This window comes from Galleria mellonella, unplaced genomic scaffold, assembly GCF_026898425.1.
Source record: "Galleria mellonella isolate WM207_F2 unplaced genomic scaffold, CSIRO_AGI_GalMel_v1 utg132, whole genome shotgun sequence".
Classification (NCBI taxonomy): domain Eukaryota; kingdom Metazoa; phylum Arthropoda; class Insecta; order Lepidoptera; family Pyralidae; genus Galleria; species Galleria mellonella.
In genome coordinates this window covers 3,018,074-3,035,749 of record NW_026441989.1, presented here as the reverse complement: position 1 = coordinate 3,035,749, position 17,676 = coordinate 3,018,074, and the positions used below count along the sequence as shown (strand labels likewise).

Sequence of the window (17,676 nt, the reverse complement as noted above, 5' to 3'; positions counted from 1 at the left end):
TACATGCTCCCTATTATAAGATCAAGGATTTTAGAAGCTACGGTTTTAAATCTGAACTGTTTAATCATTCTTTCAAGAATAAAAATGATCAAAAGCTTGATAGATACGATTACAGTAAATCTGATAGTAGGTAATGGTTTTAGCGATCATGGGTCGATCACAGGTAGATGTTTAATTCACTGAATAAATAATTATTTAAAAGTCGACATACTTAGCTCTTTTATCTAAAAAGTCTGAAAAAAAAAAATACGATCATTTATAGTCAACAACGCAAAAATATATGAATATAAAGACAAATCTAAGAAACCCTAGCCTATCTGTCTGTGTGTTTGTTCTGACATCACGCAAAAACTACTACTCTAAATTGGATGCGGTTTTAACAATTGTAATTTTAAAGGTTTAACTTAGTTTTGTGTAGGTATATTATATCTTAATATGCTATTTAGAAGTCTTTAATTACATTAGTTTTTCCATTTCTAAAATCCACGCTTATAAAGTAGGGAACAAAATTTAGTTTCTAATGTTTTATTAATAGAATAATATAGACAAATGCGTCTGGAAAGTTAAAACATGGGAATTTTCCTACACATTGGGGGTCAATCCTACACATCTTATAAAGTATTATATTATCTGTGCTACCATTAGCACATCTTAATCATAATAATATCTGTGCGGTGTGGACTGCCGTTCGGTGAGCGTGGACTGTAGGGGCGTTGGTTCAGGCTGGAGTGAAACACAGGGATTACTATTCTGAAGCCTCCGGTACCGTCTGAAGAGAGTATTTTTTCTTCTTGTCCTATTTCTTCTCGAGTGTAGTCGTCGCTGCCCGGAAGCGAATGCCGCTCGACGAGAGGCGGCCTATCTTTATACCCGCCCGCTCGCATGATAGCGTTTCCAACTCGCGTTAGCGAATCTGCGCGAGCGGGACGGGGCGAGAAAGAACGAGACGCGTGTCTCTTCAGATCGGTACTCTATAGCGTTTATTTATTGCAATTTACAATTTCTTAATTCTATTTATTGTTACAATTTCTATTTCTATTCGTAGGTAATAATGACAACACACAAAGGAATACTTTATTTAACTTACACTATAGGTATCTTAAATCTATGTAAATCTATATAAAATAACAGAATACAAAAAACGATTAAACTAGAAACTTAACAACTAACTATAAACATTGCTATAAATATCGCTATTGTCGCGAACATAATCTCCCGCCGCAGCTCTCGTAGCTGGAGTTAACTCGTGTTCGCGTCGCTCGATGTCGATGTGGGCAGTATGATCAGCTTCTTAGTGGGTCGCCGTAGGATGCCCTTGTTCGTCCGCACGTCGACCGCTCGGATCTCGCCGTCTGGTCCAGGGTAGGTTGCCACCACCACGCCTCGCGGCCACGTGTTGCGAGGCAAGGTCCCATCAGCTATCAGGACCAGGTCGTCCATTTTGATGGCTCCGTGTGTAGCTCGGGGCTCCCGCCGGTGTTGCAACTCGGGTAGGTACTCCTTCACCCACCGGTTCCAGAAGCAGTCAGCTAGCCTCTGGCTGGCACGCCACTCCTTGTGTCCCGCCGCGTCGCTCTCTGTGAAGCTGCCTGGCAGTGGGACGCGCGATGGACCGCCCAATATGAAGTGATTGGGGGTTAGGGCGCTGTCGTCGTCTGCCGATGTTGACACGTGGGTTAGCGGTCGACCATTGAGGGTGTGCTCGACCTCGACCAGCAGAGTGTGGAGGACCTCTTCCTTGGGGGCCCGCTCGTTCAACGTGGTGGCTAGTGCGGTCTTCACGCTACGCACCAACCGTTCCCACGCACCTCCCATGAAGGGTGCGCTCGGGGGAATGTAGCGCCACCGGATGAAATGGACTGATGACTCTTCTTGGATGGCTTCCTCGGCTGCTTTCTTCAGTTCGACGTCAGCACCTTTGAGGTTGGTGCCTTGGTCGGACCATAGCTCAGTGGGACACCCTCTGCGGCTTATGAAGCGCCGCAGGGCCGTCCGTCTGAGGCTGCCGGCGATTTCTAGGTGGACTGCGCGCGTCGTTAGGCAGGTGAAGAGCACTCCGTACCGCTTCTGGTGAGTGCGGCCCACTGTCACGGTCATAGGCCCGAAGTAGTCTAGGCCGGTGAACGTGAACGGTCGTTGATGATGCGCCAGCCTGCTCTGTGGATGGTTGCCCGTTGACGGCTGCGCCGGTCTTGCTCTTCGTAGGCGGCACAGCTGACACCTCTTCAGTTCACTGCGGACGGCGTGTCGTAGGCGCAACACCCACAAGTGTTGTCGCACCTCGTTCGTGGTGATCTCGAAGCCGCCGTGGTGAAGTTTCCGATGCACCCATGCGATGTATAGGCGCACCCAGGTGTGGTTTCCGTCGACGATGGGGGCTCTCGTTGCTCGGCTGACAAATCGGCGGCGGCCGCTATTCTCGATCGAAGTCGCAGAATGTCGTCGTTGTCTATGACGACCGACAGCTGTATGAGTCGACTGGATGACGGCAGCTGTTTCCCTTGTTTCAATACTGCGATTTCGTCGCCGAACGCCTCTTGTTGTATCGCGCGAATCCATAGCCGTCGCGCGCGATCTAGGTAGTGTGTGTCTATGGGGATGAAACACACAGATGGACTATTGCTGTTCTTGATTTTCATCTTCGTCTTCTCTCTATCGACTTTCTTCGTGCGGGTCCAAGTGGGGTCGGTGCTCTCTTTCTTCTTGTTCCTCTTTCGGATGGCGGTACAGCGTTGACTGGTCGGTCGCAGGAGGTCGATGAACTGCAACACCCGTGCTGAACTGCGAACAAGTTTCAACCAATTAGAAAAACGTGACGGATCGGGTAATGCTATAGACAACTGCGTCGCGTTCTGTAGCTTGTGTACGCGTTCTTCTCCCGTTTCCGCTTGACTATCGTCGCTCGTACTATCTTCACGCGGCCACTGCTCTTCGGGGAGGTACAGGAAGTCCGGCCCACGGAACCATCTATGCTGCGAGCCGAAGTCCGTCGGTGGGTCGCGTGTGGCGTCGTCTGCTACGTTGTGCCGCGTCGGTATCCATCTCCACTCGTTCGTCTTCGTTTCTTCGACGATCTCGGCGACTCTATGCGCGACGAACGGCTTGTATGCGCGAGGACCGGTGCGTAGCCATGCGAGCACGGTGCGTGAGTCCGACCAGTATACTCGGCGAGCGGGCTTCAGGTCGTGTTCTTCGACTGCCGTGCGCGATAGGCGACACCCGAGGACGGCCGCTTGCAGCTCCAGTCGCGGTATCGTGGTCACCTTGCTGAGTGGGGCCACTCGTCCCTTTGCCGCGATCAGCGACACGTGGACCTTGCCGGTCGCGCTTACGGCCCGCCAGTACACGGCACAGGCGTACGCGTCCGAGCTGGCGTCGACGAATGTATGCAGCTCCGCTGTATCGGCCGTGGCTACCTCCGGGTAGCACCGCGGCACCTCCAGCGCGGACAGCCGTCGCACGTGGTCCATCCAGCTCCGCCAGGCGTCCGCTTCCCGTGGTTGCAGCTCGGTGTCCCAGTCGATACCGGTACGCCACGTCTCCTGCAATATCTTCTTCGCCTGTATGGTGATGGGAGTGGCGAGGCCCAGTGGATCGAACAATGACATGATCGCTCGTAGCGCTTCCCTCTTCGTCGGCGTCTGTTCCCCGCTGGCTATCTGTGGCGGAAGCTTGTGTCCGTTGAAGTTGAAGCCTAAGGTGTCTTCAGAAGGTCGCCATACCATCCCCAGTATCTTCTCCGCGTCGAGTTGTACCACGCTGTCCCCGCCGGTGTCGGAGAACGCGGCGCGCACTTGATGCGAGTTCGACGCCCACCGTTGGAGATAGTAGTTGGCTCGACCGTGGATCTGTGCGACCTGTCTTGAGACGCGTACGGCTTGCTCTTCCGTGTCGAAGCTGGCGAGGTAGTCGTCGACGTAGTGGTTCATGACCACCGCCGTTGCTGCCTCCGGGAACTCTTCCTTGTACTGTTCTGCGTTCTTGTTCTTGACGTAGATCGCTGTACACGGTGACGATGTTGCGCCGAATATGACACTCTTCATCCTATATTCCACAGGGGGACCCTCTCGTCGATCTCCTCGCCACAGGAACCGTTGCATGTCCCTATCTTCTTCCCGTATGGTGACCCGCATGAACATGTCCTTTATGTCCGCCGTGACTGCCACCCGTCGTTGCCGGAACCGCATGAGGACCCCCGGTAGCGATTGAAGTAAGTCGGGGCCCGGCAGCAGCATGTCGTTCAAACTGATGCCCTTCGTCTTGGCTGCTGCGTCGTGCACGATCCGCAGTTTCCCCGGTTTCTGCGGGTTGATGACGGCGAAGTGTGGCAGGTACCACACCCGTTGGGAACTCCGTGGCGGGGCGACTTCAGCATACCCGTTCTTGAGTAGTGTGTCCATTTGCTGTTCATATCTCTTCTTGATTTCTTCATTCTTGTCGAGTTTCCTTTCGACCAGTTGGAGACGTCGCATTGCCGATTCGTAGTTGTCCGGCGGCACAGGGTCGTCCTTCTTCCATTATAACCCCGTCTCGTATCCTCCCGCCGGTAACGGACGAGTTTTCTCCTCTAAGATGCGTAGGGCGCGACGTTCTTCTTCATTGTAAGACCTCTTCGGTGCGATCCCCAGCGATTCGAGCGCGAAATGTTGCTTCATCATTTCTTCCATCGATTGTTCCTCTTCATGTGTCGTCACTATGTGGCTGATTCTGTGCACCTGCTGTCTTGTCCTGCCGCGACTCGTACCGTGCAGTACCCATCCCAGGTCGGTGAGTGATGCGACCGGCTGCGTGTCGGATCCTCTTCTGACTTCGTGGGCCAGCAGTAGGTGCCAGTTGTCTTGTCCCAACAGTACCGTCGGTTTGCCCTCTTCATAGACCAGTTCCCTCTCTATGTCTTGTAGATGTGGACAGCCCTTGATGACGCTGCGCGGTACCGACTGCGGTGATAACTGCAGTCTGTCCATCGTCCGTGCCCCCACTGTGTATTCTTGTGAATTCCGCCCGCGGATCTTGAAGTGAACACGCGTCGATTGAGCTGCGTTGATCCGTGCCCCGGCCACACCTTCCATGTAGAATGGTGCGGGGGGACCCGTAGCACCGATTCGCTCCGCCACCGTCGTCTCGATGATGGTGCAAGTCGACCCGTCGTCCAGTAGCGCGTAGGTGTCGCACGTTCCCGTGGGACCGGTGACTCGTATCGGCAGGATCTTCAGGAACGCGATCTTGTCGTTTTCCCTTGCCGATGCGGTGACTGCGGCGGACTTGTCCTCGACGACGTGTGTTGTCACTTCATTCTCCGGCTGTTGTCGCGTGGTGTGCAGCAGAGGGTGATGAGTCTGCGTGCACTCATCCACTCCACATCTCTTGCTCTTGCAGGCGTGGCGAAATCTTCTTACTTTGAGGCAGCGGAAACACAGCCTATGAGTCTTCGCTAACTCCCATCTCGCCGATGTGTCTGCTTCCTTCATCGTCTTGCAGTCCGATGGAGCGTGTCCCTCTCGTCGACACATCGGGCACGGTGGTGTAGCGGGTTTCTCCTGCGTCGTGTATGTCTTCGCCGTCTTCCTAGGAGCGGACTCCCGCCGGTCTTCGGACGGTATCTCCTCGGCGGGGGCGAAGTTTCCACATTGTGCGGCGGTCCTTTGCAGGAACTGAGAGAGTGTTATGAGGTCCGGTTGTCCCTCCGGTTGGTCGTTGGCGAAATCGTAGTACTTGAAGCGTAGTAGCGACGGCATCTTCTCTGTGACGTTTCTCACTATTTCTTCGTTGTAGAGGTAGTGGCTCTTGTTCAGCGCTCGTATCGTGGCGACGACGTTCTGCACCTTGCTTGCGAAGAGGCAGACGTCTCTTGCGTTGTCTGAGAGTCGTGGTAGCGCGCGGAGTTTGTTCAGTTCGGCTGTGACGAGTGCTCCAGGGCGGCCGAACCTCGCGGCTAACATCTTCATCACTTCTTCTGCGGTCGTAGACCCGACGAATAGGGAGCGTGCCGCGTCCTTTGCGGCCCCCTTCAAACTTCTGCGCAGTCTTGCTAGGTTCTCTTGTTCTGTGAGTTGACTTGCGCTCTCTTCATAGGCCATCTTCCATGGTAACCACTCGCTCGACGATCCATTGAAGACTGGCAACTCGGTGACTCTTGACGCTGTGGAGGGCAGTATGTTGCGAGCGGCCATCTGCATGGCGATCGCAAACTCATTGCAATCGATGCCCACCTTCAGCACCGGTTCTTCTTTCTTCATCGACTGCATCGCTGCTGCTATCGTAGGCATGGCGGCATGTGGGTCAACGTGGCGTGCGTGGTCCCGGTGAAGTGCGTCGCTGCTCGGCTGTGGCGGCGGCGCTCTCGAATCCTCTTCAACGGGTCTCGATGGGACGAACCCCTGACGCTTGCCGGTGACTTCTTCTATCTCTGGTACATGCGGCTCCATCGTGAGTGCCAGCGTGCTTCGATGAACCCAATCTGACGTTCGTTCTCTTCTGACGGTAGCGTCGTCGTCTTCTACTTCCTCGTCGTCCTCTGATTCGGCTTCCAGGGCGGCGACACGTGCAGCAGCCAATTCCACCTCCTTTCGAAGTAGCTCCTCCCGTGCCTTGGCCAGAGCCTTCTTCTTCTGCGAGGCCGTGGTGCGAACCGTGCGTGCCGTGCCGTGCTTCGGTTCCTTCTTCCTTGCTGTCTCCTCTGTCGTTCCTGTGGCTTCGGTAGTCTCCGTGGCTCCTGTGGTCGTCGTATCGCCGGACGTGTTCGCAGTCGATGTGGTGGCGGCGGTAGACGACGTGGCAGCGACAGAAGGCATTCTGACAGCCGCAGACGACGTGGTGGCAGCAACGGACGGCGTGGCAGCGACGGACAGCGTTCCGGCGGCCGTAGTCGACGTGGTGGCGGCGGACGTTGTGGCTTCGGTGACGGCGATTTTTTGTTGCGACGACTTCATGTTTCTCGTAGTCGGCATTTCAGCGATCCGGCTTCAGAATGGTCTTCCTCCAGCGATCCGGCTTCTTGATATACCAACGGTGTTCCTCCAGCAATCCGGCTTCTCGAAGGACCACGGTGTTCCTCCAGCAATCCGGCTTCTCGAAGGACCACGATGAACGGTGTGGACTGCCGTACGGTGAGCGTGGACTGTAGGGGGCGTTGGTTCAGGCTGGAGTGAAACACAGGGATTACTATTCTGAAGCCTCCGGTACCGTCTGAAGAGAGTATTTTTTCTTCTTGTCCTATTTCTTCTCGAGTGTAGTGCGTCGCTGCCCGGAAGCGAATGCCGCTCGACGAGAGGCGGCCTATCTTTATACCCGCCCGCTCGCATGATAGCGTTTCCAACTCGCGTTAGCGAATCTGCGCGAGCGGGACGGGGCGAGAAAGAACGAGACGCGTGTCTCTTCAGATCGGTACTCTATAGCGTTTATTTATTGCAATTTACAATTTCTTAATTCTATTTATTGTTACAATTTCTATTTCTATTCGTAGGTAATAATGACAACACACAAAGGAATACTTTATTTAACTTACACTATAGGTATCTTAAATCTATGTAAATCTATATAAAATAACAGAATACAAAAAACGATTAAACTAGAAACTTAACAACTAACTATAAACATTGCTATAAATATCGCTATTGTCGCGAACAATATCATTATTATTATTTAAATATCCTTTTCTCAAACATGCTTGGAAATGTGAGCATTATTTTGATAATCTTCTTAGAGATAAATCAAAATTGCCGTACTGGCCAGATACATGCGGCCGGCAAAAGTTGTATGAAAATCCATATCTGTCGTGTTTTGCGGCCAGATAAATTACTATGTAAACTCATATCTGTCCTGTAATTTAAAAATGGAATGACCTTTTACTTCGAAACATGGCTACCAAGGAGGTAACTAATAAAAGGTTTTATTTAAATTTCGAACTGGGTTACAAATAGAAAGCTGTTTATTGAAAAAAAAACAAAGGAACATTATGGCGCGTAAAAATTTATTATTGTTCGTTATTCGTCATTGAACTTAAAAAGTAAAATTGTGTTTTTGATTTCCGCGCATTGTTTGAGAAAAGTACTATACAAGCCTTGGCCACAACTAGGCATTACTGGACTCACGTATGTATGCCTCGACTACGCCTCGGCCCACATTTGCACGTCCGTCCATCAATGCCTCAGTTGCTGGCCGCTGCAGTAATGTACTAATTTAGAATCTCTCTTTCTTTGTAAAAAATATTGTTGTACTTACACACACTTACTTTTCTAAGTGTGTGTAGGTTGACTGTAAGAGATCCCTTTATGGGATAAGTCCGCCATTGTATATTAAATCATTTAATGTATTCAATATGAATTATGTACAATAAAGATTTAACAATATAATACGATTTTAAATATTCTTATATACTAGATGTGCCTAGATACCAAGTATCACGTTTTATTTCATAAAATGAAAAAAGATAATGTATAAAAATATTTAAAAATAAATAAGTATGCTGTAAAAGATATACTTTACGAACATATACTAACATAAATTGTTGATTTTAGCAATTATTATTTGTCATAGTGGAATCAAAAGACGAGCACACCCTAATAGTTTAACAAATGACCTAAAATTCAAAATATAAAAATTGCTAGATGATGATTATATAGGTAGAACTTCGAGCCTCAAAACGGGTCAAAATCAATTAACTAATTGTCAAAATGGACTGACTCTTTTTTTATTAGTGTTTAATATACTACATTTCAACGTATCTTGACGTGACTATGTTTAATTAATACGGGCGGGGTTTTTTTTTTTGTTTTGTGTATATATAAGTATAAATAATAAAAAATAACTGGATAATAAAATTAAATAAATAATAATATTATTTAAATTGATTATATTTTATTTAAATTCATATTATTAAATTAATTTCCTTCCTCTTTTTTTATAATAAGCAAATAAACTTACATTATAGATATACCTAGTCGATAAATTTTCGAAAATTATGAAATTTTCGGAAAATTTATAATTCAGATCAATTGGGGTCTTTGATTATAATGTTAGTGCCACAGTAGGACTTAAAATATTTATACTAAGGCACTCCGTTCATCTATAAGACAAAATATTTCTTTAGAAATTATTTTTTTACAGTAAACTACGCAAACTGATTAAGTTTTAAATAATACGAGTTAATTCTTAAGTATAACTGATAATACAAAAAATATAGACACGACAAAATATAGCAATGAACGTGTTTCATTCATCTTCATGTTTATCACCTCAAGTAACCATTCAAATTCTTATTGAATTATCCGTTCATTCAATCATAAACTAAATACGTAGTCGCGAAAGATGAGCGAGACGTGGAATCACTTCTACTTCTGATCTATACGTACTATTCAGTCACTAGTCAGTTGCTTTACTAGTTCTCGTATCTTAGTGACCCTGTAGTAGGTTAACTTTAATAACGCGAATATAATTGTGTCATCGTAATATTTTGACCTTATCTATATTTGTTTTATAATAGAAAATAAATTAAACAACTTCATTAAAAACACAAATATCTTTAAAATCATGTTGTCTACATTTAATCTGCTAATTGGGATATTAATTATTTTTAACTTTAGTTTAGGTAAGTATCTTTGTAATGTTTTAACCATTAACATTATTTCTAAGTATTATTCATTCAAACCATCAAAAATGCAATAATTTGTTTAAAATGTGATCAGTTGCTTGATTTACTGTACATAAGGAAAATAACACGTAAGTACTTAGTAACTAAACAACTATATTTTAAAATATTTTGTACTGATTATACAAATTCACAAATTGTTTACCTATCTATTGCATCCACATTTCGAGGTCATGAAACAAACTCTTTTTCTGATGATTTTTTTATTATTATAAAAATAAACTAAGATCAAACTTATTTATATTTGATCTATAACAAATAAGTAATAAATAGGATAAATAGGTAGTTAATTATTATCTATACTTCTATATTAATATAAAAAGGAAACATTTTTGTATGTTTGTAATGGATAAACTTAAAAACTACTCAAACGATTGTACTTTTCTTATTTACACATGTAGGTATATAGAGCTGTTTTTATTGTATTATATATTCAATTTTGTACTGGGTATTATTTAGTTTATCTTTAAGTGTAGGTTATTACCCTTATACATTCTACAGTTTTCTTTCAGCTTCTCAAAGGTTGACTGTAAGAGATCCCTTTATGGGATAAGTCCGCCCTTGTATATTAAATCATTTATTGTATTAAATATGAATTATGTATAATAAAGATTTTACAATACAATACAATACAATACGATTTTAAATATTCTTTCGCCTATAGAAAGCTACATTAGCAGTTACCTACCACGTAAATCATCCTAGAATATATTTTTTATTATGTGATGGGTATAACCTGAGACAAATTAATACGCATATCTTAGAGTGTGACAGTGCATCGCAATGTCATAATTGTTTTTAGCCTGTTTTTATAATCTTTCTTTACTTCTAAAGAGAGTTTGTTTGTTTGTTATTTTGGTGCGTCATATACGATATTTGGGATGAAAAGGACATAAGCTACTTTTTATCCTGGTTAATGAACATGTTCTAATCACGTGAATGAAATTACGGATTATATTATTAATATAATTCAATTACGTAATAATTTTAACTATGTATTTATTTTTTAGAGTTTATACACAGTATTCCTTTTATTCCTTTTTTTAAACTTTTTCTGTTCCTCAAAACTGCCTTCTAAATAATTTACAATATTGTCTAGCTATATTTACCTAGACGTGTTGTTTTAGTTGTTACAGGAAGAGAATATAATAAGCAACAACTATTGAATCAAAATGTAGACTTTTTATTACATGAATCAAATGTGAAGCCAACTTCACCGAAACGGGATTATGTGGCACAGTCGAATCCACAAAATACTCAAATAAATAAACAAGACTTTCCACCATTAAAACCGTCAGTTACATCATCACCACCTACTGTGATTTTGACTACGAAAAAGCAAGACTTTCCTCCTTTACGATCTCCATCTGTTACACCGCCGCCATTTAATCAGAAAGTTCAACAGGGATCTACTCGTCCTGATCAGACGTCATCTGGAAAACGAGACTATGTAGCCCCACAATATCCATCTTCTAATCCTACTGTAACGAATACTCATCAATCATCGGGAAAAGTTAAAGATTTAATAAACTTTTATGATAGTAAGGACAAGGAAAATAGTCCACAGAGAGTACCAAGCTACAGTACAATTTTACAAGGATCAACAAATAACAAAGTAACGCCAACTACTTCTAAAATATTACAACCAGTTACCCAACCAACGCAAAAACAATCAACAGTTTTCACTCCAAAACCTGTTAGTTTTAGCGCTATAATCAGTGGTCATACATCTACATCAGGCACTACCTCGAAACCAACATCCAAAGGACCTAATCAGTCCATTATACCGACATATGGGTTAACGACTACTCGAGCAGGAAGCCCTGTGTTACCGAGCTCAATATTGAATAACAATCAAAACAATAAAAATAGTCCTAGCGATACAGAATTGCAAACACTAAGTGAGGAATTATTAAGAAAAGATAGTAATAATGCTGCGAAATATATTACTGTTAATTATCAAGAAAAAACTACGGGCCAGTCTAAAGAAGATAAAGCACCTAGACCGTAAGTAATTACTATTTAGTAATATCTTGTACGCCGTGTGCCGCGGCATTGAATAGATCACCCCTTCCTTTCCCGTGGGTGCCGTAAGAGGTGACTCTCCCTAGGGCGAGGTATGGGCAGCGGCGTCTCTCTTAAAACAACTCCAAATCCTGACTGCGGTTGCCAACCCTCCTGCCAAGCGTGGAATTTATGTTCAACAGTGGGTAGTTAACGGCTGAAATAACATCATCATCTTCTTACCTTTATCCCAATCATTTGGGGTCGGCGTAATATGATTTTATCCATATTACAAAAAGATTTGGTTTTTAGTTTTACGACCGGCCACCTGCCTGACGTCAACCCTCTTTGGGAACGGCTGAAATAACAATAATAATAAAATATCTTGTAAGCCAATCGAAAATCATGTCATCAAAGCTTTGTATGTCAATAACCAAAAATAAACGTTCTCGAATAGACACAAATATAATGGGACGCAAGTGTGGTTGACATATTATGTGCTTCTTTTAAATTGATTGGTAATCATTTTGATTACACTTGCAAGATAACGTTTACTTAAATTGTTTACAGATTACTCACTATCGCAGATGAAGCATGGAATATACCAACAGTCCAAAAAATACTTCCCTTATTAGATAATTATGAAAGAGATACTTTGGTAAACGAACATGTAACACCACAGGTGAGTCATTGTGGTAATAAAAAGAAAAACATTAAATAGCCACTACTTTTATTTATCTAGAATTCATTTGCATTGTTTTTGAATTTAATAGTATTTTAGTTTCCATAATAAACTGTCTCACGCAGAGCACATATGTATACTTAGTATGTTCTTTTATGCAACTTAAAATGACAAACAAGCTGACGACCTACCTGACTAAAAGTGGTAACCGTCGGCTATAGACATGTACAGTACCGTGAATATAACAGAGTATACTGTTTCGCCCATGATACCCTCCATGCGTTGCCATTCCGAGGACTCGCGTGTTATTCCTCTGTACCCTGTAAATTCACGCCATATCCCACCCTTCAAACCGAAACAGAGCCGTGCAAACACAACTGAATGATTTTGGTTGTTTAATACCCAATTAAATTTATTTGTGGGTAAGTTAAGGTTATCCTGTACAGCATTAAACTTGACAATAATTTATTATTTACGTTTATAGGGCAAGAATTGTGATAATATATAGATTCTCGTTTATTTAAGGAAATTGCAGTATTAATATGCCAGACCCGGACATATGTAAACTATTTGTGCTTAATATTTTAAATAAGAAGCTATCAAACAAATCTAACCTACAACCTATATTATCAATACTCTTATAACACGAAAACCCTCTCAGTAACTATATTTTTTAAATATATTAGACGCTATTTATAGAATGTATTATAATGAACATGACTTTATTTACCTTTTATCCTGTGTAAAAATCATTTTCAATTTTAATACGAGTACATATCATTATTTTATTCACTATCATGCTTATACACACGCCTATGTAATTTATGTATTTATATTATAAATACGAAAATTTGTAAGGATAGTTACATGGATGTTTGTTACTCTTTCACGCGAAAGCTACTAAAGGGATTTAAGGCAACGCATGGGGGATATCGTGGGTGAAACAGTATACTCTGTTATGTCCATGGTACTGCTCATGTCTATAGACGACAGTTACCACTTTCTATCAGGTGGACCGTCAGCTTGCTTGCCATTCTAAGTTGTATAAAAAAAATTAAATTTGGTTTATAAGTAGATTATATCCTAACTTAGGATACTTTATATACTGACCGATTCATGCAAGCAAAATCGCGAGAAGAAGCTAGTAACTGATAAATAGCTAATGTTATGTACAAAGAAAATATAATCTCTCCAATTATTAAGTAGACATTTCGCATGCATTACATACAGCTATAAGTATCATAGTCACAATACGTCTTATTCCAGCGAAGGGACATATATTTGTTGGCAGATAACAAGATCTGTGAGAAAAAGTTATTAACTACCCAGTGTGCACCTGCCTCGACAATTGATGTGCCGACCGATCTTCCTGTCAAAGAAAACAAACTACGCAAAAATGCATAGAGTCTGATTGATTATATTGAATGGAGATTTCCCAATTCGCACCCTATCTTGAATATCTTCAAATTAGTCTCCAATACATTTTGATAAAAAAAATGATAGCATGTAACACTAATGAAAATAACTGCAACATGTAGACTTTAAGCTTGAAAGTTTCTTAATATGTTATACATTAAAATGTTTATTTAGGATATTTAAGTTGGCAAATCCTACAATAATAGAAATGTAAATTGAATATTATAAGCAGTCATTAATTTACAGGAACGTAATGAAGAAAATGAATTTATGGACGCAATTATGTCAACAGCAGTTATGCGGCACTTGATGAACTATTTAAAAGAAAAAGGTCCTGCACTTACATTAAGGAAATGTTAAAAATTATAGTATTGTAAGGGCTTGTTATAATAACTACTTTATTACAGGTCACGTTACACCCGATCCAAGACAGCAAAGGGATTTTTTGAAACAACTGTGGTTTGGGCTATATTCTAGGAGTAGAGGAAAAATTAGTAGTTCTGGATTTGAACACGTATTTGTTTCTGAACTTAAAAATGGTGATGTATCAGGTATGGGGTTTTCGTTTTATTAAGTAATTAGTTATTCATCACTATTAAATTTATCCGGAAAGTAATACTCATAATTCTTCTTATTTTAGGACTACATAATTGGATATATTTTTCCAAAGAAGAAGCAGCTAATAGAGTGAATTATCTTGGCTATCTCAAATATACACAATTAAGTGATGTAAGTTTTAAAACACTTACTCAAAATTAGTATGCCTACTTAAAACTATTAACTGTACTGTTACTGTTAAAAAGTTTTTTCAAGCAGTCATTTCAGTCAACAATTTATTTCTAATATTATTAAATGGAAGAGATATCACAATCACCAGAGAGAGACTTTGTACAAAAGTCGATTACTTGGGTACCTCTATCCCATTCGTGTTTCAACCGTGAAGCAATTGTGTTTGCATGGCTATGTTTCGGTTTGAAGTATGGAATATGGTGTGAATTTACAGGGTACAGAGGAATAACATCTGAGTCCTCAGGAATGGCAACACATGACCCCGGAGTAGAATAGTAAGCTGGCGAACCATTTACATTATTCCTCAGGGTGTCTGTATGAGGACAATTTTGATAAAAGACCATTATCCCAAACCAGACGTTATAAGGCATTAAAAGTCAAAAGTACATATTTCTGTATAAAAAATAAACGATTAAACAATATTCTACAGAATACAAAACAAATTCCTTTTTATTTAGTGGTTATATCTAATTGTTATTATTATAACTTTTTACAGAAAGGAACGGTTCTAAAACTTCACTTCACTCAACAAGGAGTCGATAAGCCCGTCGACAGCATGTTCATCGGTACTTCCCCGGAATTAGAAATTGCATTATACACTCTATGTTTTGTTACTCGAACTGATAATGATTGTTATCTTAAACTTGCTGGTAAAGATGTTAATATTATTACTCATTCTTACCGGTATCGTAGTAAAAATTTTATTGGTAGTGCCTACCCACAAATTTAAAATATATTTACTTAAAGACATTATAATAATTTTGTTCCTAGTTGCTGATCCTTATAATATTGTATTATATTAATATTTCAGAAACAAATTCAAATTTAATAGGAATTCTTGTTTTTATGTTTATGAGTTTTAATAAAAAATCGCAAGATATATTAACTATTAGCCATACATAATTCCATAATAATATTCACTAGCCAAGAAATTATATATTATACTACAAAAATTTATAGATAGCCATAAATGTACGCTATTTATTATAATTTATTAATAATAATATAATGTTATTTATATAAATAAATTATTGCACTTTATTTATTGCGTAACCTTAAAATGGGGGATAGATCTAGGGTAATATTACTAGATCTCATTTATATATATTTATATATAATATGTCTGCCCAAAATGTCGATATCGATGGAAATCATGACATAAACTATAAGTACTTACCACAAGAAAATAAATATACATACACACATATCTGTCACGCCCGTCTCCCTTTAGGGTAGACAGAAACAATGGAACGCCAAATGCTTCGATTCAAACAAACCTCTTTCGCTTCTTCCACATTCATCAATCTTTTCATACACGCTTGCCGGTTACGAGTACTTTTAATTTGGCCCTTCTTCAGCACGTCGCCTATTTGGTCGACATACGTGTGATTAGAGAGAAGTGTGGACTGAAAGACGATGTAGTGACAAAAATCGAAAAAGGAATGTTGCGTTGGTTTGGTTATTTGGAGAGGATGGATGAAAGAAGAATTACAAAAGAGATTTATCGAGCAAGAATGAATGGAGATGTCGGTAAAATAAAATAAATATATATTCATAATGTGATAGATATAATTATTTATAACATTCTTCTGTTTAAATATAGTCAATGGCATCTATAAAGCAAAAGATGCTACTTAAATAACAAAACACGACTAAAAGAAAATGTAAATAAGATACTCATTGAGCAAGTAATCACAATGTTACGTATCTCTTCTACTTTCCTATGAAGTAAGTACTAATCGCTGCTAATATTACCGTTTATACTCCAATTTAAGTCTTTACAAAAATACTTTGAATATGTTAGGGCATCGTATTTCAACCGAAGTGCCGAGACCCCTTTTGGATCGCAGTCTGTTAAAAAATATTAAGACTTCGAAAAATTGTGCTCAGAGGAATTATTCAATATGATGCCTACGGCCACTTTCTATCATCGTACGGCTCGCCATCGGCAGGGAGTTCACCCTCATACCTTACAGCCTAAATGGTCGCGTACAACGCGGTTTCAGAGATGCTTTCTCCCACGAACACTCAGGTTATGGAATGAGCTCCCTGCCGAGGTTTTCCCGAGAGACTACAGCATGGGGTTCTTCAAAAGGGGGTAAAGAGGTTTCTTCAGGGTCGGCAACGCGCGCGTAATACCTCTGGTATTGCAGGCGTTCATAGGCTACGGTAACCGCTTACCATCAGGTGGGCCGTATGCTTGTTTGCCACCTCAGTGGTATAAAAAAAAAAAAAATTCGATTATATTTTTTTTTGGGTTGTCATTTACACCGCCTATTATTAAAGTAGTAATGGATACAAGAAAAGGATTAATTATTCATTAAAATATTGTTATAAGTTTGTAATGATGGGGTCGCAAGATTTTTACGTAACGTTTGGCTTTTTCGTGGATCGCAATATAAAAAATGATGAGGAACAATGTGGAAGTCATAGTTATTAGGTACGTTATTTCAAAGATTTCATTTGTTCTTAGTGTTATTTAAAAATCAGGCTTGCCAGGTTTACCTTAACAACAATTTTTTTTCTAGATTGGTACGATAGACAGTTTTTATTGAATCAAAAACTTTATTTTTTCACTACCTTCTGTAATGTGCCATTATGAAAAGTGGACATTCTGTTTCAACATTTTTATTTCTCTTTATTCCATCCTCTGTATTTTGTGTACCTTAATTAACATACTTTATTGTAAATATATATCTTAATAGACTTGACAAGTTTTAAAACAATTATATATATTTAGAAAAAAAATACCCAATTTTTTTTAAACAAATTTCACTTTTTTTCAAAAATGTTAACCAAAAAGAAAAAAAAATACCCAACCTGGTAATATTATTACTAACTGAACAGTTTCTATTATAATAACTATATTTTTGCAAAACAATATAGGGTGCGTTGTTGAACAGTGAACCAACCTTTTTTCTAAGTCATATAACTTGTTAGAAATTAAAGTTAAGAATTTCGTTTTGGTGTCATGATTTAGGCAATTTTATACAGTTTCTCATATTCAAGTTACAGAAAGCCAGAGAAACGAATAAAGACCGTAAATGAAGTTTAAAACAAAAATAAAGAATTGGCTCACTGTGTACTATAGGTAGTATACACTGAACCACCTGTATTTCAACAGTGAACCACAATTTCG

At 40.9% G+C, this 17,676-nt stretch overlaps 1 protein-coding gene across 1 annotated transcript; it reads left to right on the top strand.

The window, feature by feature from the left end:
* Positions 1–9,317: 9,317 nt before the first annotated feature.
* Positions 9,318–15,578, top strand: LOC113518153 (endoribonuclease CG2145). The gene is made up of 7 exons (XM_026902935.3): positions 9,318–9,586; positions 10,774–11,653; positions 12,221–12,332; positions 13,995–14,079; positions 14,156–14,299; positions 14,389–14,477; positions 15,034–15,578. The coding sequence occupies exons 1-7, from the start codon at positions 9,529–9,531 to the stop codon at positions 15,265–15,267; spliced, it is 1,602 nt and encodes a 533-aa protein (XP_026758736.2). The 5' UTR covers positions 9,318–9,528; the 3' UTR covers positions 15,268–15,578.
* Positions 15,579–17,676: the final 2,098 nt, after the last annotated feature.

What these genes read in the sequence shown, in the direction of transcription:
- LOC113518153 (XM_026902935.3), top strand. Translation starts at nt 9,529, where the DNA reads ATGTTGTCTACATTTAATCTGCTAATTGGGATATTAATTATTTTTAAC. An exon ending in GAACTATTTAAAAGAAAAAG is followed by an intron (nt 14,080 to 14,155) that starts GTCCTGCACTTA and finishes ACTTTATTACAG; the next exon opens with GTCACGTTACACCCGATCCA. An exon ending in TAAAAATGGTGATGTATCAG is followed by an intron (nt 14,300 to 14,388) that starts GTATGGGGTTTT and finishes TTCTTATTTTAG; the next exon opens with GACTACATAATTGGATATAT.